This window comes from Globicephala melas, chromosome 15, assembly GCF_963455315.2.
Source record: "Globicephala melas chromosome 15, mGloMel1.2, whole genome shotgun sequence".
Lineage (NCBI taxonomy): Eukaryota > Metazoa > Chordata > Mammalia > Artiodactyla > Delphinidae > Globicephala > Globicephala melas.
The window spans coordinates 42,541,314-42,566,226 of NC_083328.1; the positions used below are offsets into that span (position 1 = coordinate 42,541,314).

The 24,913-nt window shown below is 51.8% G+C and overlaps 1 protein-coding gene across 1 annotated transcript; it reads right to left on the reverse strand.

Annotated features, from left to right (window-relative positions):
- Positions 1 to 341: 341 nt before the first annotated feature.
- Positions 342 to 3,423, reverse strand: FOXA2 (forkhead box A2). The gene is made up of 2 exons (XM_030872649.3): positions 3,337 to 3,423; positions 342 to 2,320 (listed from the first exon to the last, which is right to left on the reverse strand). Exons 1-2 carry the CDS (start codon positions 3,421 to 3,423, stop codon positions 1,019 to 1,021), a joined length of 1,389 nt encoding a protein of 462 aa, XP_030728509.1. The 3' UTR covers positions 342 to 1,018.
- Between the last annotated feature and the right edge of the window lie 21,490 nt (positions 3,424 to 24,913).

The window sequence follows — 24,913 nt, forward strand, 5'->3', positions numbered from 1 at the left end:
TGAAATGCATCTAGGAAAATAAGATAAGTGGACCGATGGAGGTGTGGATAGATGGATAGATATGCTGTATAACAAGTATCGTGAAATGGGAACTGTAGGATCTGGGCAATGGGTATGTGTCTGTTTACTGTCAAATTCATTCAACTTTACTTTGTCTGAAAATGCTAATAATAAACAGTTGATAAAACAGCAACTACCTCCCCCAGAATAAAATAAAACCTGCAACCAGCCAGGATCTCCCTCCCTCAATTTTAAACTGATTCCCAGGTCTGTTTGTTTTTTAAATCAGGCAAAGGAAAAAAAAAAATCTTGAAGATTCAGAGCAAAAAACTGGCAATAACACTTTAATATAGATTCGTGGAACTCTGGTCCTTGTAGTCAGAACATACATTTATAAGCCATAAATAAAGCACACGGAAACCATAAATTAATCAGACTCGAGACCTGAATTTCACCGTATCAAGAATGGGAATGCTTTTTTTTTTCTTTTTCTTGATCATTTACAACAGACCCTTACATCATTTTTTCTCTTCTTTAAACAACAGTACAACTCTGTTTTCTGTTAAAACTACAGTTTTACACTGAGTCACTCACAAAAGTTTGTGTTTTTTCTTTTTTGTTTTGTTTTTGTTTTTTGTTGTTTTTTTGTTTTTTTAAATAAAGTAAGACTTCCCTGCAATGACAGCAACGGAGATAAACCACAACAACAAAAAGTCAGGATTCGCAGGTGCTTAAAGAAGCAGGCGTCTACACAGTAGTGGAAACTGAGGCTTTCCTTTTTCTCTTTTTTTGACTATCTTTTTTTCCCTTTCCCTCCTTATATAGCATGATAGACATCAGTGTGGCCCATGTGAGGGAGGGAAGGGCTGCAGAGGGTGGGGGAGACCTCTGTTCCGGGGGGGCAGGGGTGTGATGGGTCCTTCTCCCTCGCAACTTTCCAGCACCCCTTTCTCAGGGTCTCTACCCCATTTCCTGTCTCTCCCGTCTGGGTCCAGGCTAGCCAGGTCACGCCGTCTTCTTAAGAGGAGTTCATAATGGGCCTGGAGTACACTCCCTGGTAGTAGGAGGTGTCTGGGGCCAGGGTCGAGGCGTCCAGGCCCGCTTTGTTCGTGACCGGGCCCATGGCCAGGCTTCCCGGCATGGGGGACCCGTAGCCGGGGTAGTGCATCACCTGTTCGTAGGCCTTGAGGTCCATTTTGTGGGGCTGGTGGTGGTGATGGCTGTGGTGGTGCTGCTGCTCCGAGGACATGAGGTTGTTGATGGAGAAGGGGTGGTTGAAGGCGTAGTGGTGCTCCGGCTTCAGGTGGGTCTCTGGCGGCAGGCCCGGGTGATGCGGCGGGCCCAGCAGGTGGGCCGCGGCCTGCTGCTGCCCTGGCGAGGGCGCCGGCTCCGCGGGGCTCAACGCCGCGGCCGGCGTCCCCTTCAGCTCCCCGAGGCCCCCTCGCTTGTGCTCCTGGCACGGGGAGGCGCTCGAGTGGGGCGATTCGGTGCCCGCCGGAGTCTCGGAGACCGGCCCGGCGGCCTCCCCGAGCTGACCCTGCGAGGCCTGGGCCCCGGCGGCCGCCTTCTTACCGCCGCCCGCGGCGCCCGCGGCCTCCTTCAGGGCCAGCTGCTTCTCGCACTTGAAGCGCTTCTGGCGGCGCAGGTAGCAGCCATTCTCGAACATGTTGCCCGAGTCGGGGTGCAGAGTCCAGAAGGAGCCCTTGCCGGGCTTGTCGGGCGAGCGGGGCACCTTGAGGAAGCAGTCGTTGAAGGACAGCGAGTGGCGGATGGAGTTCTGCCAGCGCTGCTGGTTCTGCCGGTAGAAGGGGAAGAGGTCCATGATCCACTGGTAGATCTCGCTCAGCGTCAGCATCTTGTTGGGGCTCTGCTGAATGGCCATGGTGATGAGCGAAATGTACGAGTAGGGCGGCTTGGCGTGCGTGTAGCTGCGCCGGTACGTCTTGGGGTCGCGCGCGCGGCTCAGGCCTGCCTGCCCGTACATGGGGCTCATGGAGTTCATGTTCGCGTAGGGTGCCAGGCCGCCCATGGCCCCGGCCGCCTGCCCCCCGAGCGGGCTCAGGCTCGGGCTCAGGTGCGGCCCCATGCCAGCCACGCCGGCCGACCCGGCCGAGCCGCCCATGCCGGCCATGGCGCCCGCCCCGGGGGACATGCCGGCCAGGGACGGGCTCATGCCCGCGCCCACGTACGACGACATGTTCATGGAGCCGGCGCTCATGTTGCCCGAGCCGCTGCCCATGGCGGCCGCCGACATGCTCATGTACGTGTTCATGCCGTTCATCCCCAGGCCGGCGTTCATGTTGCTCACCGAGGAGTAGCCCTGAGGACAGAGCCCGGAGGGAGGCGCACAGCGTTAGCACCGCGGCTGAAGCGCGCCCGGCCTGACCCCCCGCCCACCGGGCCAGCCCAGGCCCCCGCCTCCAGGGAGGCCTCCGGGGAGTCCTGCCCTCGCCCGGCCCCGGCCCCGCGTCCGTTTCACCCGGAGCGCGCCGCGATCGCCCTCGGGGAGGTGGCGCGGGGGCCGCCGCTCTGCGCCCGTGGCCGCCTCCTCGCCCTCCTGCGCCTCGCTCAGACTCTAAAACAGAGGTCCCCGGGAGCGCCCCAAGCCAGGCATCCCAAATGCATCTCCCCCCCGCAGAGTCTCCCCGACTCTCACGCCAGCATACCGAGCAGGCGCCGCGGCCCCGGACGCCACCTCCGACCCTGGCCAGCGACCTGTGGGACAAGGCGCAGGGCGCCCGGCGGCCTCTCGCGGAGACGATCCCAGGGTCCTCGCCATTCAGCCTTCCTCCCGGGACCCCATTCTGGGCCCCAGGGGAACCGAAACGCGGTACCTGCGCGCAGTCTGGGGCCAGCCGGAGGCATTGAGTGGAGGGACAGGGAGGGGACCGCGGACAGAACTACACGCGGCTGGGCTCTGCAGCCACAAACTTTCTTTCTCTTTGTCGCCTAGTCCTGGACCGTTTTTCTCTACCTCAGCCCCCAACTACTACCCACCTTCTCCACTCCAGCTCCCCACCCCCTCGCCGGCCGACCTCCCACCCCTCCCCAGCCGCGCGCTGCCAAACACAACTCTGTTAGGATAGTGCGTGGCTCGGCCACGAAGAGGATTTGGAGGCGCCGCAAGTCAATATTTGATCACAAAGTTAATATTATCTCAAGGCTAACAGTGTGTCGTATAAAAAAGAGACCCATCTGAGTCGAAGGAGGGTGGAAAAGGCGGCTGCCCGGAGCGGCTGGGGTGGGGGCCGGGGGCCGGCCGGGGAAGCGGTCCAGAGGTTGGGGCCGAGAGCGGACGTCGCCACCCCGCTTCCCCCGGCAAAGGCGAGTGCCTACCTCGGGCTCGGCATAGTAGCTGCTCCAGTCGGACGGCTCGTGCCCTTCCATCTTCACCGCTCCCAGCATACTGGAAGCCGAGTGCATGGCAGTTTAAAATTTAACAGCCCCAGCAAACGACCGGCAATCACCCCCCCACCCCCACCCTCCTTTCTAAAAAAAGTCAGCCAAGGCACCGTCCCCTCCCTCCCTCTCGCGCTCCCTCTCTCTCGGCTCCACTCCCTCTCCCTCGGCCGGCCAGAGGCAGTGGCTGGAAGTGGGCGGGAGGGGTGAGTCGCGGGAGGAGGGGGCCGAGGGTGGGAGGAGGCCCGGAGCCGATCGCCGCTGCCGGAGCGCCCGCCGCCCGCCGCCGCCGCCGCCGCCGCCGCCGCCGCCGCGCTCGCGGGCTGCCGGGTGGAGGCCGAGGCTGGCAGTGCCGAGCTGCCGGGAGGCGGCGGGAAGCGCGCGGCGCGGGGGCGGGTGGGGGGGGGTGGAGAAGAGGAGGAGGAGGAGGAGGTGGAGGTGGTGGAGGAGGGGGGGAAGGGAGGAGGAGGAGGAGGAGGTGTGGACCGCGCAGCGGACAAGTGCCGCAGTGACGTGGGCTGCTGGTGATATAGCGCGGCGCGCGGCCGCGGGCCTCCAATCCCCAGACCCGGGGCAGCCCATTTGAATAATCAGCTCACACCTGGGTGAGAGGGAGCCCCGGCCGGCGCCCAGCACCTGCCCTCGGCGCCCGCGCAGCTGCCCTGCGCCGGGCACGCGGAGCCCGGACTGGCGAGCGGGGCGGGTGGGCGCGTGGGCGCCCGGGTCCAGCCCCCTTTCGTCTGCGGGGAGTCCCCACGGGAGGAGGGACCCGGGAGGAGGCCACCCAGTGGAGCGGCCCAGGGCTCTGGCCCCGTCCCCGTCCCACAGAGCCGGGCCCCTGGCGCGCCTGTCCGAGGGCGCGTCCGGCTTCTGCGCCCGCTCTCGCCCCTGCAGAGCCTTATCAAAGCCGCATTTATTTATCCCGGATTTCTTAGTTCTCAGGGCTCATTCCCTGTCAAAACAACCAACCGGTGACAGAGCCAATCTGCAAAGCGCTGTCGTATTTAGAAAAACTGTGTACACACCTTTAACTCGCCTGTTGCGGCTGCTGGGAGGCCCCTCCCGTTACAGTTAAGACCCGGAGCGGCTTCGGGAGGGGTGCGGGGCGCTGGGTCCCGCCTCCCCGGCGGGAGCCAGGCCTCCAGCGCCGGACGGGGCGGCTGGAGGGGAGGAGCCCCGTCCCACGGTCCGGGTGCCGGGCGCAGGGCGCGCGCGGCCCCGCCAGCTGCTGCGACGGTTGGGAGACTATTTGTCTCTGACAGTCAGGACGGCGTGTTTCAAGGTTACTTTTCAGTCACAACTGAGGTGCCCACAACATTTCGTAACTAAAACAAACAGGACAGGAGGTGGGGGACGAGGCAGGAGGAGAGAGGGGAATCAATAATGGGGCATATGGAGTCCGCCTGGCTGTGGGCGGGGGGTCTCTGTCCTCTCTGCTTTCCTGCTTTATAAGAATTAGAAACCCTAGCAACCATATTCGTCCTTTTTATTTTCGATCCAGCTTCTGAGTTCAAATGATCACCTGTCCTAGGCCAGGTACCAAGACCTCAGTGCGCCAGATTGGGGAGGGGGCGGGGAGGCAGAATACTACAGGTGTTTGGAGGTGGCCGCCCTTTCTTGGTTCTAAACCCCGGCTGGGCCGTGAGGATGCGGCCCTGCGCCCTCAACCCCAAAAAGAGAAAAATAGAAAATAGTGGGTATCTGGCCCACCTGTCCAGAGTTATGGGTAATGGTGGCAGAAGACAGAAGCGAGGTGGCAGGCACGGAGCAGAGCAAGGGAAACGGAAGGCTGGGTGAGGGTCAGGCCAGAGGGCAGGGGGCGGAGCAGTAGGTGCAGGGGTACTCCCACCCCTTCCCTCTACTCCAGGGCTCTCGGGCCTGCAACGCTTTGAACTAAAGATGCAGGCGCGGCTGGTTTGACCAATTCTTAGTGAGAGCGTTAATGAACCCGCTGAGCGAGGGCCGGGGCAGGGTCCCCCACAGCCAAGGTCTGCTTCTCCCTGAAAGCCGTGCGCAGCGCAGAGTGCTCCCAGGAGGGGCAGGCCGGCGCGGTGCAGCCGGGAAGTGCGCTGGGCGTATGCACACGTAGTGTCGGTGTGCACAGGGGAGCCGAGGGACCAGATGCCCGGGCATCTCTCGCCGGGTCCCCGAGCGTGGGTGGAAACTACTTGATCGCTCTCCCGAGGGCTGGGGAGAGAGGGTCCGCCCTGGCCTATTTTCCAAAGCTTTCTGCGTAGACCGAGGGCAGAAACACACACACGCTCACGCACGCGCGCGCGCACGCACAGACATACACACAGACACACCCTTCCTTGCCCCCGCGGGGCGCTTCTCACATTCAGTAGGTCAGACAGACAAACCCGAGAAACAACGACAGACAGCTTTCTGGTGTGCGTGGGATTTAAATCTCGAGTGTCCGGGTTAACCTAGTCTGTGCGTCTACGTGAGTGTCCACTCCCCTCTTTTTGCTCCTGGTGGAAAATGTGGTTCTAGAAATCTCGCCACGAGCAGGAGAAAGAGCGGCCCGGGGTAGGAGGGCGTGCCCCTCGGTGGCCCGGCCCCTGGTCACCGGCTTCCGCAGTGACAGGGTGCCCCCTGTCGGCCGCGGCCCCGGGACAGACCGAGCCCTCACGGACCCCCGAGCCCCTAACCCCGCTATCTGGACTCCCGCGCCGTCCGCCGGCCTCTCCGAGTCTCTCCGAAAACGCCTCCCGGGGGCTGGCGCTCCTTCGGGGTCCCCGACGTTCGGCGCAAACCCAGGTTGGCCTCCTTCGGGGAGCGCGGCCGGCGGATGCTGCGGGGAGCGCGAGCCCACGCCCCCGGCCCGCCGCCCTTCCCTGCGCTGAGGCCCGCCGAGGCGCTCCCGCCCCTGCACACGGCGCTCCTTCCCTTCCCGGCAGCTCTGGTTTCTAAAGGTTGATTCAGAGCGTCTGGCACGAGAGCCTCAGGCTGGAATGCTGTAAATTGCTCCGCGAGCTTCTCTCCAGGAAAAAGTTCGCGGGTAGCTCGGGCTGAAAACAGATGTTTCCCCTGATCCCCCCTTATTTGAAGCCCCACCTAGGGCTGAGACCTACAGAGATTTCCTTTGCCCGTGCCCCCTCTCTTTCCCGGCCTTGTCGTTCGGTGCTGCCGGGTTTGCGTTTAAAGCCGCCTTATGACCGATGACTGTGCCTGTATTTAGCGCGTTGGTTTTATTCCGGTCGCTGGCCCAGCGGACTGACTGGGCTCAAATCTGGGCCTCCTTCCGTCTCCCTGCGATCTCCAGCAAAACTCCTACCCCGGGGGGCTCTCCGTCATGTGAAACTAGCCTGTGAGGAAGGGGGCATCAATAAACAGTACTCAACTTCCCTAACCGATGACCCACAAAATACCAAAGGGCGGGTGCGCTTTGGGCTGATCAATACTCCAGTTCCCTCCAGTTCCCGAAGCCCTTTCGAGAATAAATACCCAGGACAAGCCTTGCTTTAGGGCATTACTAGGCAGGTCTGCAGGTGAGGTTAAAACAGAGGAGACAGAGAAAGGGGATTTAGCAAAGTCTTCTGAAAATACACATTTTACCTTCAGATAACTTTTGGGTTGGCAGAAATCAGACACCCACACCTCCATTATTCACAAGGTGGAATTTTCAGGGTGTATCCCAAGGCTTACTAAAGAAGAGGCGTACAGTTGTATCCAAGGTTGCGATCAACATTTCACTTTCCATGGGTTGTTATTTCTGAAATTATGTTTAAAAAAAATCAAGCTACTTGGCACTGCGCAATCAGATACTTGTTTTACTGGCTTCCGTGGTTCTTTGATGGCCAAAATCCTAGTTGTTTATGGGGAGGGCAATTGAAAAGATAATTAGTGAAGAATATCTTTCAAAGGAGATTTATGTGAAAAAAAATTTAAAAACCCACAAGAAAGTGATGTTGAATGTGACGTTAAAATTGAGAGGAAAGCAAGATATGGCATTGTAGGGTTATACACAGTAAGTTTATACACATGCATACAATCTACCACTCCTGGGCAAGATTCACAGGAAAAGATGGGAAATAAGTCCTAATAAATAAAAAATGAGATAAATACGATGTTAGTAACCCTGGTTGTGTTTGGTGGTAGAATGATCTCTTCAGTCTACATTTTTTTCCTGCAGTATATTTGTGTCATTTTATATGATTGTTATTTTATGATTACATTACTTTAGGGTGAAATGTAGAATAAGAATATTAGATCTGATGTCACGGAAACTTTAGCAAAATAACTCATACCATGTTCATTCAGTTCTCACACATGCAAGGCGATCAGGGAAGCCATCACTTCAAGGGTTTGAGTTCTGAAAACAAACCAGTACTATGTTCTCTGACCCGCGTAAGAAAGACGACTGTGCCCTCCCTTGAGTTAAGGGAGGAAGAGAAGTGATATGCACGTCAACCCCAGGTGGTGGCTAGGATAGCCCTGTGTCGGGAGCAGGTGAGGCTCTGTCCTCAGGTCCTGTTGGAAGAATTTGGCACTCAGCCGTCTTTTTCTGTGCACGTAGAATTTGATAGCTGTTTGGAAGGTTGGTTGTGGTAATGGATTGTGCATTTTTGTGGGCTTCCTCGGTGGTCAGGCTGAGCAGTTGTCGACTCCACTCCCATCTGTGTGGGTCTGTGGAGAAGGTCGATGATCTGCCCATTCGGGTCCAGGATCTGACAAATATTTCTGGCATATACTTGGCATCCTGTCCACCATTCTTGAGTTTTTAGCACGCTTCTGGTAAGTGGGACTCTTAGAGCAGGTAATTAAATTAAGTGGAAGAGAGAAAAATAAAGAAATGACGACTTTGAGTGGGAATAATAACATGTCAACGTAAGTGAGAATAAACTCCTCTTTGAGGGATGCCTAAATTAGATGTATCTGCACTGGTGGCTCTGCGAGCTATTTCATACATGTGGACGTTATTCTTGGAGAGGAGCTGTTATTCGTGCCAAAAGGGCCAGCAGTAAACCTCACTGAGGACAGGAGTCATGGAGAGTCTGTCACAGACCTAAAGAATCGGACTCAGACATTCATTCTTAGGAACCCAGGGAGATAATTAAGAAGCGGCCCCATTAGATCTACAAGTTACTGATCAGTTACTTGGATGAACAAATATACTTTGAATAAGTATGAAAGGATGAAGCATAGACAGATGTGGAGATCAGAGGAGGTTAGCAAGGCCTGGAGTTTGAGCCTTAGGCTTGTGAAGCGGATGTTTTCTTCTTGCTTCCATCTCAAAGTGATACAGGGGCTCTGCGTAAGCAGAAAAGAATTAGACATAACTTGCTCTCATATTGAGCAGTGACAGTGAAGAGTAGTTTATAGATTTTTGGTCCATTTAGCAACTGTTTTAATGAGCACTTACTATATTCCAGATGGCGGAGATACCGCCCTGACCATGGTAGGCAAAGCCATGTGCTTGCAGAGGTTTCTTTGCAGTGTTTCCTTCTACTTGCTCCACTTCCTGCCTTCTTCTGCTACGTGTTCCAGCAGAACTTATTTTGCCTATGTCTTCAAGTCTCCTTTCAACGATGACCTAGGAATTTCCAAGGGCCAAAAACCCCATTCCAAAGGGCAGTCTACATCTCACCATTCGGAATTAACCAAGCTGCTGGCAGGGATGGACGCAAACCCAAGGCGAAGTGCGCTGCCTGTGTTGACCCAGAATTGATGGGAGAGCCAAGGGTTGGGTTCTCTGACGCAGTGGGCAGGATGCCAGCAGAATGGCAGGCGACTCTAGTCCCGCTACCATTTGTAAACTCTCTAGAGTATCAGTTTTCCATCCTACAGGTACTAGGGGGGCTTCCGGCTCTGGGAAGGAGACAGAAGTCGGCAGCGAGGTGCTCCTGCTGGCTTGAGAGTGTGCCCCGTGTGTGTGAGAACCGTGGCAAGTGTGTGTAAGACACGTGTCTGTATTCACTCCTTGCCTGCTTTGCTTCCAAAAGTCTTTCCAGAGGAAGGATTGTGGAGCTTCCTGAAAAGTGGGAGCTTCGTTTGACAGGGGCCTGGGGTAATTAACGGGGGCCCGGGACCCGCCCAGCAAATTTTTATGTGCATAAAACCCGCCCCTGGGGATCTTGTTAAAATGCAGATTCTGGGCGGGGGAGGGGCTTGAGAGTTGGCATTCTAACAGGCTTCCAGGTGATGGTGAGGCTGCTGGTCCGCTGAACACAGGTGAAATAGCCCCGCTTCCCTAACTCATCTTGCAGTCTGTCCTGAGCTCAGTGGTGGGACAGGCCTTGATGAAATGTAAAGCAAGTCCACCTCCACCTCCTGTGGGTTCTCCCCTCCCACTTGCTCCCGGCCACACCGACCCTCCCCACAGCCAGAATGCATCTTCCCAGGGTTCAGAACGTGTCCGCAGCTTGGGGCGTGGAGAACGTGCTCTCAGCAGCGCCCCCATCCCAGGCCCCACCTGGCATTGTCAGCTTCCCGCACCTCCCACAGCGCCTCTCCTGGGACCTCCCTGATTGACCCGGCAGGACAGGGAACCTACAGCAATGATCAGTTGGTGACTTGGAAGCTGTCATTTTCCAAGCAAGGAAAAACGGCCTAAGCAAAGTTTCAGCTGCAATCACACTGCATCACAAACGCCCTCCAAGGCCCCTTAACTCTCCTCCTTGAGGGAGAGAGAGCCCGGAGGACCCGGACTGATCCTGCCTCCCGATGAATCTGGTGCGCTGGACCTGCTGACCTTTCCTAAACATCCCCTACCTCTTCACTGATCCCAATGTGCATTTTTAAGAAACAAAATAGATCCAAAAGAAGAGAAAGTGACAAGGAGATTCCTGTTTATTGAGTTTCAAATGGGGTTTGCACATGTCCTCCTCCTGGAAAAGACCTGGGCCTCCTGGGAAGGTGACTGGGACTTGGAATTTTCTTCCCCAAGACGCTGACCCGATGCTGAACTGGCACTGCCTGCTGATGCCCAAGAAAAAGAACAAGACCAGGAGAAATGCAAGCTGAACCCGCAGACACACCAAAATTACCCCCACTCCCACGCTGGGAAACACACTGTTTCTCTTGCTTTGCCACCCAAATATTTTCCAACATGTATAATAGGAAACGTTTGGAAACTAAAATTTGAGTCTCAAAGATGAGAAGAATTTAAAAACTCAAGATGTTTCCTTAATGCTTATTCTATTTGCAATATGCACCCATAATTAGCGCTCAGATCATCTTTCCCTTGTGGGAATTTAAATGTCATTCGTTCTTAAAAGGGCTCCTTCTTTCCAGGTAAGAACTGCTAAACAGGGCAAATTCTTCTTATTTCTACCATATTTATAAAAGCACATGGAAAAAAAGCAATGTAAACACAGTAAGAATTTTAGACCAAGTCCTTAATCTGTTTGATTTTAAAGCAATGACGACTGGAGGGGGGGTGAAAAAGCTGGGGAGGACATTGTATTCAGCTGCTTTGAGATCCCTGGACGGAACTGGATATAAAATACAAACTTATTTTGTAGTTTCTTTCATGCCCAGCGGCTACATCACCCCATAGTTTGCCTCTGTCGGACTAAGGCGTGGAAATACGCGATGCTGATTTTGGATGTATTGTTTTACATCATATAACAAAAGATCAGTACTGTTTAATATTCTCCAGAGGAGTCTACATAAATAGATGTATACCTTGCAAAATCCTGAGAGTTTAGTTTTTCCCTTTAAGAGGAAACCTGGTAAATTCATTCCTGTAAATCTTCAGAATAAAGTGCTAAGTAGATGCTAACGATGAGGACCACCTGGTCCTAGTGGGAGTTCTATGTCTCAGACCTGAGCCCTGCTCCCCAGTCTTTGTAGTTACATAGAAATTGAAAGAAGGCTTTTTTCTCCTTCCCTGTTTCTTTTATTCTTTTCTCCTTTTTATGTTGAATTTAGAAATACAGGTACATAATTTTTTTTATGTTAATTCCTCGGGTTTACTGCCCCCCAAGTGACCAGGACCTTCGTGGTGGGAGGGGTAATATTTGCATCAGACTTCATGGTTCTCCAAAACCTCTCTCAGGTGGGAGTTCCCTTTGTCCCTGGGGAATGGGAGTGAGATGTTGAGGGCTCGCCTCAGACCACCCAGCCCTTCCATCTCAATCCAGGCCCTCTGACCCAAACCTTGACCTGTTTCCACATTATAATGTTCTCTGATGGAGAAGTCATGAGAAGCATGGGAAAAAGGAAAATGCTCACAGGCAGAGTTTTCAGTTACTGGTACCAAGTGTATGTGTGTGGTTTATCTATGATATGCCCAAGATCGTAACTCTTAAAGAATAAGGTTAAATAAACAAAACCCAACTTAATTGTGGAATATTATGGAGCTGTTATAAAGCTGTTATAAAGCTGATATAAATCTTTCTGAAATCATATAGAAAGTATATCTACTTTATGATGAAGGGCTAAACAGTCGCTGGATATGGGTAATTTGATCTAATTTTTGTAAAGGTAATCCTGACTCTACGTGCAGAAAAGTTTTGAAGGTTGCACACAAGGCTATTAACAATTACACCTCCAGAAATAGGGACTTGGAAGGCTTGGGAGAAGACTTGCACTTTCCACGTTATATTTTCCTCATTTTTTACAGTTATTTCTTCTGTTTTTGTCATTAAATAATATTAAATTACCGAACATTGAAAAGTGTGGTCTTTGCCACTGGGTAGCTGACAGGCTGCACACAAATATTTCTGCTCCTCATGAATTGAACATGCACTTTTCTGCATCTTGGTTTGGGGAAGATGAGGCAGTCCGCTGGAGAAGCAAAGATTGTATTTGCAAGAAGAGAATCAAACTGAGAACACCCACAACTCGGGAGAGTTAGGCAGGAAAAATAAACCACTAAGATTTAATAAATCTGTCCTAATTAAAAAAATAAAAAAGTGGATGTCCCAGGGCAGACTTAAAGAACAGGTTAGTACTTAAAGCTATGCATCTTAATTGCTTATGGTCCGCAGGAAGGGAAAGGATTGAAATGGAGCTCTCTGTGGTTTAGCTTAATTAATATTTATGACTGCAGAAGAAAATTAAATAAGGCAAACGGTGTCATTTTAAACAGCCTGTGGTCACGGTTAGCAGGACTCAACAGATTCAGATGCAAGAAGAGAGAGTGCTGTAGGAACGGGGCGTGATTTCAGTTTTCTTCCGCTCCAGGTCCCCCTGCAACCTGACCCAATTTTTTATGCTGCAGAGACCTCCAGTACTGACATCTTGGAATGCTACTACCTGGTTCACTTATCTTTTTTGCATGTTTTGTCATTGTGACGGAATATCTGAAGGAATATTTTCTTTCTTGGAGGGGTGGGGATTATATCCAAGGATGTTAGCTCTGGAACCATCTACAGTGGCCCCTCTGGGCATTTCTGGGGTGTGTATCTGCCACTTACTGATTCTTTCCATGGTTTGATGATTTGAGTTTTTCTATTTTGGGAGCTGAGAGTTGATGAGATAGCACAGTTTCCCCTAATGGGGAATCCGAAAGTTGGTTCAACTTCTACGTACTGACAAATGTTTACTGGATGGATGGACGGACACTTGGATGGAAGGAAGAACAAAAGACAGATGCTATGCAACTCTGATTGAAAAACCCATCGTTTACCCTTGAAGACTGGTTTTGGAGGCATAAAATCAGGTTATGACAAATGCTGGGTGAGTGCTTTTCAAACTCCAACTGATGACTCTTCAATGTGTTGTGACAGCAATCTATTTCATTGAAATTATCATTAAATAAAGGAAAGGAATAGAACAGAATCCCTCTGTGCACCTCACATAGAAAAGTCACGTGTAGTTCTGAAAAACCTCTGTTTTTGTTATAAACGTGTGTGTATCTGCAGCAGGATGGAAAACGTATTCCCTACTGTGGGTTCTCTCCAAAAAGCCTGAAAGACTGGGTACACTGGGACTGAGGACTCCTTAGCAAAAAAGCTTCAGATCTCCCATCTGAAATGGAGACAACAGCAAACGCCATGGACTGGGTGAGGATGAAATGTGCTGAGGCACTTGAAGGTGGCTTAGCTGGGCGCCTGGTGTATGGAGAATGTCTGGTCAGTGTTACTTTCCCTCCCTGCGCCCTCAGCATCACACCGGAGGAAATCCCAACACTGCCTAGAGAACTGCGTGATGCTACGTTTTACGGTTTATCCTCTCAACTCTAACCAAATCAACCCTCTTAAAAGACAGCTAAACCTGCTCAAAATGACCCCGCATATTTGAAAAGATCATTCTCATCTCTCTACATGAGGTCAGAGCTGTGCTGAGCTCTGGGTCAAGGACCGCTCCAGAATTAGCAAAACTGTTCTACCCACTTGCTACCCTTCTTAGGAAAGAGCTGGACCTTAGCTTCAATTCCATGGCTTTCCCTCCCTTTGAAGGTTAAACTCAGCATTTTATTTTTGTGCTGACAGTAACTCCCAACCCCTCCCTATTTCCAATTCTTTCTAAACCTTCTACCACATGCTAAAAACATCCCTCTTCCCCTTCCCTACCCTGTCCTCTTCCTGAAGTGATTTGGTCCAGAAAACCCAGCACCCAAATGTTTTTGCAACTCCCCTCTTCACCCTTCCCGGCTCACCACTCCTCTTTCTGATTCCCTTTCTTTTCCCTTAACATTCTCCTTACTCCCCTTCTTTCCCACCCACAAAGTCGTTTTACACCCAGTGATGTTCTCCTGGTGACCCAAAGCTGGCAGAAGCCTCCTTCATCTTTCCAGAAGGTACCTCAGCTGCCAGAACCTCCCTGCCATCCTCCTCCCGCTGGGTGCTTCAGACCAACCTGGGGTACCTGCTCTGGGGTGGAATGTTTGCTAAGTTTCACCCATTAGATTAAAAAACAAAACAAAACCCTCCCTCCACTTGGACTTATTTCGGGTAACTTGGAAAGTTTAATTCTCTTAAGTGGACCAATGTAGCCACCTGTTCCATAAGAAAATGGAAACCTTGCTCTTAGTGATGGGAAATTCCCCCCTTTTCCGTGGGACATGGTGAGTTTGCAAACTTTGCTATTATAATGAGTACTACAGGGCATCTTGTTGTTCATGTCTGCGCGTGAGCGCGCACATGTTTCTTTAGTGCCTGGGGTGGGAGGTTCTGGAGAGATCCACACCATACCCTACAGAGGTCATCTCTGGGGAGGAAAGGGGGTGTGCTGGGGTGATGGCATGTTAAAGGGGACTTTGTCATTATCTGTCATGTTTCAATTTTTTTTGCAAAGAGAATGCATCCACGTGTTATTTTTATATTTAAGTTACGCTAAAATATTTCCAAGAGCACCAACAAATTCCAGCACTAGCAGTTGTCATCAAGAGGTTAGTCAAGCACCTCCTTGCTCTGAGCCTCTTCCCGCTGGGGTGCAGCCAATGGTCACAGTGATGGGACTGATCCTGCCTGCAAGTGACCTCAGGGATTAGGAATTCTGTGTTCCCGAAGCTCCCAAGGTGACCTTCATTCTTCTCAACTCCTGCCACACTTGTGATAGGATGTGCAAATCAAACTTGGTCTTAGCTCTCATTTAAAGGCACATTTGTCCCTGTTCCTGGAGCAGCTCAGCCAATATGCATCCGATAAACATTTATGAATCCCCCACCTGCCCCATGGGTTCAGGGCTCCCAGGGCATCACGGATATCTTCAAGGAGTTCCCAGGGTCGGGAGTGGACCAGAAATCAACACAATGCAGTGTGTTAGTGCACCCCAGAGAGCAGCAATCCGCTTTTCCTGGGATGGGAAGGTCCCTGCCTCCTGCCCAGTGGGCGATATTAGGTCCTACCCGAAGGAAGACGGCAAACTCTCCAGGCTGAAAGGGACCCAGGGCTCCCCTAGTGGAGGGAAATGCCAGTGCAATGGCGTGGACCTGATACAGCCGCCAGGCTGGGGAAGCCACAGCCTGGGGGAGGCCGTGAGCTGCAGGGGGACAGAGGATGGCTGTCACCAAGGGCTTGGAGTGGCAGTTCTCCTGACAGTGTGGAGGGAAGTGAGGCTGGGCCCAGGACCACCACTCAGCTGGCCCTGGTCCAGGGAGGGCTGGTTGGCTGCGGGGAGTGACAACCACAGGCCACTTCAGCCCCTCGGGTTTCCTGGGCTTCAGAGCTCACGACACTCGCTGGGTTGGCCAACATTCCATCCTGATGGATGAGATCTCAGCCCCACTCCAGACAGTTCTGAGGGCCGCACTAGCTCCCGGGCTCCCCATGGGGTCCAGCAAGTCTGCTCTGGGGCCACGTGGAAGCTTAACTTGCCCCCCAGCCCATATCCACCTCCTCCCACCTTGCCGGCTCTGCCAGGCACTGAGCCCACCAATTCCCCGTGAATGTGGCACAGGGTAAACTCGACCTAGAGGCTGCCTCAGGGAGCCCGGATGAACAACCACTTAGGAGCTGGCAGCACCCGTCCGGGTGGGGAGACTGCCTGGCGATGCAGATGGCCTAGTGCTACCTCTGGCCTCTGATGGTGTCTCTAGAAAACTCCTAACTGACACAGACAGGAAAGTGTCAGGTGACATGAAACTACAGAACTGGGGGTCAAAATATCTCTGTCTTAGTCTCCATTCCCCCAGAAGTAGAGCCAGGGATTCAAGTGCAAGCTGGCCCTTGGCTCAGGAAATACTGGAAAAGGATTGGGGTCATGAGACCAGGACGGGAAGGCAGCCGATAAGGGGCCTGTGGTGAAGCCAGTTCCTACTGTGGGCAACTGGGGCTTCACCTGCAGCGGCCTCCAAAGCCAGAGGAGAACCTGTACCTCAGACGCCTCCCTGGGAGTGGGAGGGAGCAGAGAGGTCTGTGCCCTAACTCCTGCAGCTGCTGGGGTCTTGACCCTCCAGGTACTTCCTGTCCTGCGCGGGAAAGGTGGAATCCTGCTGCCAGAAAGCTGCCTGCGGATCGTGGCAAATGCAAGGAGGGTTTAGGGGGACTATTCAGTGTCCTGACATCATCCCTGTAAGTTCCAGTGTCTCCATTTCCTAATGGCTCAGTCCCCCTGAGCCTCAACCTCTCAGTCATCAAACTAGGATAATGATGATAAAGGCTTCACAATCCTGTGAACTTTAAGGGTGACTTGGCTTTAGTTCTCAAGTGATATCATTAAGAATGAGTGACATTACACGGTGGGGAGACGGCCACGTAATGATATTAATAATTGTCATCACGTGCCCTGGGCCCAGCACTGCCTTCCCAAGTGTGGGGAGGCCACAAGTCCTCTCCAAGGTCTTCAAGGTGGAATCCACCTTCCACATGTGAATTTTCAGAGTCTCGTGTAGTTAGCCCCCAACATTCACCCACCGAAAGTTGTGCTCTGCCAACTCCCTCTAGAACTATCGAAGGGGTCCCTCAGAAAAGTGTTTCAGAATCCAGGCATGCTGTTTCCACGCTTTTTAGGGCCAACATCTGAGGATAGGGGTGAAGGGGGTTGAGGGTCCTCCCGCGTCCACAGCAGTGCTTGCTACGCCACAAGGAAGGCGGGTAGAGATGCCCAGTTTGAGCAGAAACCTTCTAAAATGGTGCATTTCCAATGCTCAGTGGTGAAAGCGTCAGCTGAAGTATTGAGTAAAGGTGAACTTTGTTCCCTATTAAGTAGAAGGTAAACTGTTGCCTTGCTCCTAGTTTCCTGGTGAGATGATTCACTTGCAGTGAATGGGGACTCATGATAACATTATATCATCATGGAAAATCCTCACCGCAAAGGCCGGATCTCTAGCTGCTCCTTAAGCCCCAGAGACCAGAAAGTACAATCCACTGGACTCAAACAGAGCAGAGGTCACAAAGGAAAGCCCTTATAATTCGACCCTAAGCACTTTTGTGCAAAAAAACCCAGGATGGTGATGATTCCCACCATGTGTGAGAAGGGACATCCCATTTTCGGGGTTAATTCTACAGAGTACTGATGGAATTTCTCCCATCCTTGTAAGAACTCTCACTCCCTGAGCCTCGGGTTTACTTTTAACAGAAAGCCTTTGATTAGATCCCCATGAAGTTAATGGGACCTTAAATCAGTGACAAGACCCTTCCAAATTTATCTGGAAATTCCACCTCTCTTTTTTTTTATCACTGTCTCAATGGTCCTTCCTATAATTGAGTTTTATGTTCTAGACATTAATCATTTTAATTTTTAAATCTAGATAGCAATGGGACAACTTCCCATTTCCTAATCTTGTTTTAGGCAGTACCGAATAGAGCCTTCACTGCCTCTGATTAAAAAAAAAAAAAAAAAACGACACATACACACAAACTTGAGATGTTTCAGACTTTATGATCTGAGCATAAAAAGAAAGGGCTGAGCCTTTGATTCATATTCTGTTCAACCACGGGTACACTGCTGCTGGAGGGATTTGCATGTTTAAAGCAGTGTGCAGAAGAACAACCCACATAATGAATTCTCCGCGGGTCTTGGTGGAGGAATTGGTATTCAGCCCCATCGCCTCAGTGTCTGCCTTGTCTGCCGCGGGGTCTGTGTTCTCTGCGTGCACTGATTGGGCACCAGTGCCCAGCAGCAGCCAATCATAAGGCGTCGGAGGGAGGCCTACATCTCGGCAGGACTTGGACTTGGGAGGGCCGGGAGGGATGAGTTGAATGGCCAGAGGGTCCACGACCGTGGGCAGGGTTTGTGTTCGAAGGAGTCGAGGCATGTGTGCAGGGCTGGTTCCTTCTCCTAAACAATCTCTTGATCAGGAAGCCCCCTCTTTGCTAGGGTTTGAAAACCTAGAGGCATCTTTTCTTGAGTTGATGTAGGCAATTGCACGGTTCATCTCTTTTTCTGGTGGGAGAATGTGCTGGAAAATGGGCTGAGAAGGTACCTTTGGCTGTCAGATTGTTAGGAACTTCGACATTAAAATGTTCCACGGTCTGTGCTAAAACTGCAGTGGATCCTCAGTACCTGGAATAGCTATGGTTGAGGTTATTTAAAATTTTATAAGAAAAGACGAAGGCACACCACCAGGGCACACTGAAACCACTGTTTCTGAAAGGGTTGTGTGAGAAGGAGCCGGAATGGTGGCCGGGAAAAACCTCAGTTTTGCTTTAGCTCAATCTTACTCATCACCTTTTCTCTGCAACTGTGTTAACATGGGGGCAGGACCTTCTGTCAGTTACCACCTTTGAAGTCTGGAGATCCCTCCTCTCTGTCTTCATCACACCCCCACCCCGGGCTCTGCCAGGGGCTGCTCCTTCCCTGGGACTTATCATCCAGTCTAACGCGTGGTCTAGACCAAAGGTTTTCATGGGATGAGACAGAAATGGAGGAGAGTATTTGATAAGAGCATGACCTTTAGAATCAAGCCCTTTAGACTTGAGTCTCTGATTCAGCCCCCTCGGAGCTGGGTAACCTTGGTGAGGATACTGAGCCTCTGTAAGTCTGTTTCTTCACCTCTGAAAGAAGGTAACGGGTGCTTCTTCCTCTCAGCGTGGTGGGGACCGTGCCTGTCACCCAGTGGTGACTCACAGGGAGGTGTTATTCATGACCTAGGAAAATACAGTACGATTTCTCTCCGTGGTGGTGGCTACTGCTTGCTGTGGGAACAGCTAAATGGATTTTCACTGAATTTGGAAGTCTGACTTCCAGCACTGCATGGTGCCTGAGGACCTCCCTTTGGGGAGCTCTGGGAGGTGATGTTACCCAGGGCAGCTGCAGCCCTGCCTTGCATCTCTCACACTGCCCACCTGTTCAGCCAGGTGTCTGTTCCAGGTAGAGCAGAGAGACAAGGTTAATGCTTCCTGCAGGAAAACTGAACTCCCAGCCGGTTGTTATGATGCCCTGATCCTCTTCATCTTCCTCCTCCTTTTCATCATTATGGGAGGAAATTCTCTCTTTTTTTTTTTTAAGCGGTACGCGGGCCTCTCACTGTCGTGGCCTCTCCCATTGCGGAGCACAGGCTCCGGACGCGCAGGCTCAGCGGCCATGGCTCACGGGCCCAGCCGCTCCGCAGCATGTGGGATCCTCCCGGACCAGGGCACGAACCCGTGTCCCCTGCATCGGCAGGCGGACTCTCAACCACTGCGCCACCAGGGAAGCCCTCATGTTTGAGGTTGATATCTTGGAGGGCATCCTATTCTCCCACAGAAGGTGACATAGAAGACGGAACTGGTCTAACCCAAGGCAAGAATTTCTACTGTTTTTCCTGGTTCTTTGTAAAACCAGGGAAATAAGCGTTTACCAGCACTGTCCTTCCCAACAGCTTGGGGAAGACAGTGGGCATAGACTCAGATGACCTAGCTTTGCCCACAGCTCTGTCTCTTGGAAGCTGGGTGACCCTGAGTGAGCTGGTTAAGCCCCAGGAGCTTAACCTCTAAAACGGGGTGAGGACATGCATGTGATCAGAGACTATGAAGGTGACCCGAGATCGTGGGGGGCGGGGGAGGGGTGTAGGCTCTGTCCCATGCCCTGGTGCCCAGGGACACAGGGAGGTGCGAGCTGAAAGGGTCAGAGGACTCCTCTCATAAGCCAGTTACTGGTTTGGGGGACATGGGGTGGGTTTGGCTCCTCCTAAGGGCTTGTTTCTTCTTTACAAGTGTTCGCATCTACTCATGACGTCTAGGACAAACCCTCCTTGTTGAAAATACGGAAACGATGCCTTCTTTGGCCCCTTGCAATCATGCTCCTTTTGTTCCATCCCCTATGAAACTGAACCCATGAGAGAAGGGTTAGGAGTGTTTTCTAGACCCCTGCTGCTTAAACTTTACGGTGCACATGAGTCACGGGGTGGGCGTGGGGGGGTGGGTGGGAGAGAGGCGGATTCTGCTTCAGGAGGTCCCCGGGGGCCTGAAGTTCTGTGCTTCTGACAAGCTCCCAGGCAAAGCCAGTCCACCATCCCAGAACCGGTCTTTGAGAATAAAATGGTCGTTGACCTGTTCTAAGGCTCAAAGTTCTCTTTCTTGAGTCCATAGCAAGGAAATAATTTTGAAAACCAAGTCTGGGGGAAAGACAAAAGGATATTTGAAACCCTAGAATCTTCCTTCACATGTCAGGAGTGAGGATGGACAGATTCAGACCCTAAAGCTCTATCACGAGCCGTGGCCGAGGGAGGTTGCAGGATACAGTGTAGAACCTCTGCCCAGCAAAGAGCGAGCCCCTCGCCCGCCCGCCCCATCCCCACGAAGCTCAGAGAGAGAGGAGTGCAGGGCAGGGCCCAGCTGTTCCTCCTGAGGCAGGGTCCCTGGATGAGGGAGGGGTATGGAAACAGCTGGAAGGGGTTTCTCTGAGACTCTGAAGGCATCTGGGATCGCGTGACCTTTTCCAGCCTGGGAGGGCAGCAGTAGAGCCGGAAAGAAGGAAGCGGGTTAGGGGTGGAGAAGCCTGACTCGGTGTTTTGAGTTCTCCTCCCCTCCGTCTGTCAGGGGAGGGGGGCCAGGCCCTCCTGCAGGCTGTGGAGGTGAGGGACAGAGTCACCCAGGGACGGATCCATCGTGCCTGCCGGGCTACCAGGTGACCGCAAAGTGTTTGGTGGGGAAGGTCAAGCTGACGCTGAAGGTGAGCGTGGCTGGGACTCAGAGGCTCTGCAGCCCCCCCAAAGGTGAGAGGCCGCTGTGTGTGGACCAGGTGCATGCTGTGCAGGCCCCCCAGCACAGTTCCCCCAAGAACCAGGCAAGGCCAGCGCTGGGCAATGGCACCAAAGAAGCAGAGTATCTTTCACCTGGGATCAGTCAGACCGAGAGGGGAGCTCGCCCTTTTTATTTATTTATTTGTTGGTTTGTTTATTTTTGGCTGTGTTAGGTCCTCGTTGCTGCGCGTGGGCTTTCTCTAGTTGCGGCAAGGGGGCCTACTCTTCGTTGCGGTGCGCGGGGCTTCTCATTGTGGTGGCTTCTCTTGTTGCAGAGCACGGGCTCTAGGCGTGAGGGCTTCAGTAGCTGTGGCACGTGGCCTTCAGTAGTTGTGGTGCACGGGCTTAGTTGCTCTGCGGCATGTGAGATCTTCCCGGACCAGGGCTCGAACCCGTGTCCCCTGCATTGGCAGGCGGATTCTTAACCACTGCGCCACCAGGGAAGTCCCTGGGGGAGCACTTAATCCTGGCGGCAGAGGCTCTCCCTTGCTAGTTTGGGGAAGTAAGTTGCCATTTCTGAGCCTGCCTATGGAGAGGGCCACGTGCCAAGGGCCTGCGGTTCCTGGGGGCAGCTGTGGTCTAAGCTGGAGGTGGGGTGGCTGGGACAGTTCTAGAGTTGGTCCAGGGTGGACGGGGTGAGTGGGAGACTTTGGGGAGACCTCCTTCTGAACCTTTGCAGCAGCCCCAGAGGTCACCTGGTGAGGCCAGGACCTGCCCGGTTTTGGGAGGTCTGTGGGGTATTAGAAGTCCGGACCCACCGGGGACTCCTCAGGCCTGTTCTTTCTAGAGGAGCAGGGCCCACAGCATCCACTTCCTTGTCAATTCTTGGTAACTCTGTAGTTGAATGTCCACACCTTTTCCACGTGGTCCTTACATTTGGGGCTGCTAATGGCCGCCTTAGGCTCTGGGGAACGTCTTTGGGCTCAGGCCCGAGCTAATCAGCTCCACTTTACCCCCCAGACACAGGTACCAGTCCAGGGGTAGGCTCTGCACCCCATGTGAACCTCAGGAGACACGTGCTGAGAGCATCTGGAAAAAGTGATGCTTTGCTCTTCTGAGAAGCGATCCCCGCCCTCTCTCGTAGATTCAAGGGAAGAATTGTCATGGTGAAAATTTCTGGGGGCTGTTGGCAGCCCTGCATGAAACTGCCCACTCAGTGTAAGACAAGAAAAGCAGAATGAACCCATGGTCTTTTCGTTCTTACTGTACCCCTGAATCACACAAACTGGAAGCTTTTCTCCCTCTGGACCTCGAGCGATGTGATCCCTGCAGCCCATTCCGGGGTGAGCCAGAGGGGTTCTGCTTAGGGGTGGTCTTTCCCAGTAAGGGCTTAGTTAGGTTTGCTCAACTGCTAGCAAAGTAGAATCTTACTGGTAGAATGAATGGCTTTTTGCCCTGTTTGCACCATTTAAAGACCTCATAGCCCAGCAGACCTCACCAATGCTGGTAAATTTCCCTCAAACTATTGTCAAATAAAAATGTTTGTTTCCAATTTGCAAAATGTCTCTATTCTACCCGTCTGCGAGGCTTACGGCAAAGAAGCGTTTTCTTCTCCTATAACTATCTACACCAGGATTACAACAATTATAAGGATTACTAAAAAGGAAAAGTCCCGAAACTTTGGGGACTGGGTTTTGCATTTGCAAAATGATTTGCAGCCAGACCAGCCAGGTAGTAGCACTTCATGAAAATCAAGAAGTTAGGTTTTGAATATCTAGGTCATTTTATTCCCAGCATCCGAATCCAAAGTAAAATCAACTTTCTAGCTGTCTAGACTCAATGGAACTCAATTATCAGGTTAGCTCTCCTTCAAGTGCTAAGTAATTGTGATTCACAGCAGATGCAACTGAGTAATTGTGATAAAAGTCTATGCAGCTGGGATGCAGTCCTACTGCATTAACTGAATTCTCTAAATCAATCAGTTTTTTTGTTTTTGTTTTTGTTTTTGCCCCAGAAGCTCCTTAATTCAGTTGTCCTGTCCTGCGGCCACCTTCTGTAGCTGGCAAAGTTGGCTCCTCAACCCTAAATAACTCCGAACCTGTGGCATTGGATCTGGGCTGGTTTGAAATGGCAGTGCTTTCCCACCCGTTTCTTCATTCAGGATTTCTTTCCTTCAAAGGATGCTTGTGTTTTCCATGTCTGCTTCCTCTGCTTGTATGAATCTAAAATGAATCTGAACTAAAAGTACTTGTTGAGTGGTTATTCTCCCAACTGTAATTTGGAGTCAAGGTATAAATATTTTATACTCAAAGAGTCACTGAAAATGTGTAGGAGGTTTTTTTAAAAAAAATAAATGAATACACTCATTTTTGTTGGCACAGGTAGACTATAGCTGGGGGAAAACAAAAATACAGGACAAGTCCTCAGTCATTAGTCTTTAAAAAATGCATCTGGATCTGTGTTTGTGGATGATCAGGGAGTAAGTGTGGTGAGTACATAGTGTCCTTTGGAGGATAGAAATCCCAGGATGAAGGAGAGCTGGGTAGGAAACAAACACAAAAGCCACTCACACACTCCAATCTTGTCTTGAACCCACTCAGATTCCCAAGGTGCCTTTCCAGAAGGTCTTCTTCATGCCCTGGCAGAAACTAGGTGTCAGGCAGGGGAGCCAGTCTTCAGATGTTTGTGGCTTCCTTTCGCTGCAAAAATAGATTTCAAAAATAATCCAGTCTTTGGTCAGGTCTCTTCCAAGACGGGGAGACCTGACAGCCCCTGTGTGTTGGCTGTTGCTGCGGCCCTGAGCCCGCAGCTTTGTGAGCTCATGAGCTGTTGAACACAGTTGAAAGCGAATATTAATACATGTTAACTGAGCCTGTGAGGTTGACTCTCTTAATAACGTCTCTTGGTTTACAGGGAGGGTCCTGTATAAATGATTTTCTTTAGATTTAAAGAACTAGGGAGTAGAGAGAAAGTGTTTGGGCTCTTTTTTTTTTTTTCCCGGTATGCGGGCCTCTCACTGTTGTGGCCCCTCCTGTTGCGGAGCACAGGCTCCAGACGCGCAGGCTCAGTGGCCATGGATCACGGGCCCAGCCACTCCGCGGCATGTGGGATCTTCCCGGACCGGGGCACGAACCCACGTCCCCTGCATCGGCAGGTGGGTTCTCAACCGCTGCGCCACCAGGGAAGCCCCGTTTGGGCTCTTTTAACCTTCAAACATGACCACACTGAGGACAGCAATTACCCAACAAACGTCAGTCTCCTTGCTGAGACTTCTGAAGAAGGATGTCGTCTGACACTCACCAAGGGCTCCAAATGCGTTTTCATTGTGCCTGATGCACAGTGCTTCTCTGATCACAGCCCAGTCTTACCCTAAACAAAGTATGTGGCAATTTAGAGGGGAAAAAAAAAAAACATTTCTAAACTTTGACGGGGCGGATGGCAAGATCATGACCCCCTGTGGGTGTCCGGTATGCTGCTCTTTAGTAAAACTTCTTAAATGGCCACACTTCTCTCTTCTTTCCCTCCCTCCCTAAGGGTTTCATTCCTGATGTCTAACCTGTATTCTGGATCCAGGATCCCGGATCATTTAAGTAGATTCAACCTGTGAGGATCTTGTAAATGTTCAGATCTATGCAATGCAAAAAAAAAAAAAAAACCAAAAAAAAAACCCAAAAGACAAAAGACCTAGATAACATTTTTACTATTAAGTTGGCAAAGGTTTTTAATTTGTTAACGTGTAGCGCTGGCCAAGGTGTAGCTAAAGGTGGGTATTTTTAGATTGGGTGTGAGAGTAAAATGGGTGCAGCCTTTGTATTGGCATCACTTTCTACCCCACAATTTGTCTTCCAGTTCTTTATCCTCCGGCAATAGAAATGAGCAGAGGTTCACAGATTGCATTTGTTTTGACAGCAACAACTTCTGTGCTAATCAACAGGGGACCCATCACAAAAAACTAAGGTGTAGTCACACCAAGGAATATTATGCAGCTGTGTAAAAGGATAAGTTAATTGGATCATGGAGTCATTGAGAGCTCTCCGAGACATAGTGTTGAATAAAAGCAAGGGGCAGAACAGTATG

Bases quoted from the DNA above. Each gene is read 5' to 3' on its own strand.
- FOXA2 (XM_030872649.3), bottom strand. From the start codon at position 3,423: ATGCACTCGGCTTCCAGTATGCTGGGAGCGGTGAAGATGGAAGGGCAC. The intron at 2,321-3,336 runs GTAGGCACTCGC...CTCTGTCCTCAG, and splicing joins GCTACTATGCCGAGCCCGAG to GGCTACTCCTCGGTGAGCAA.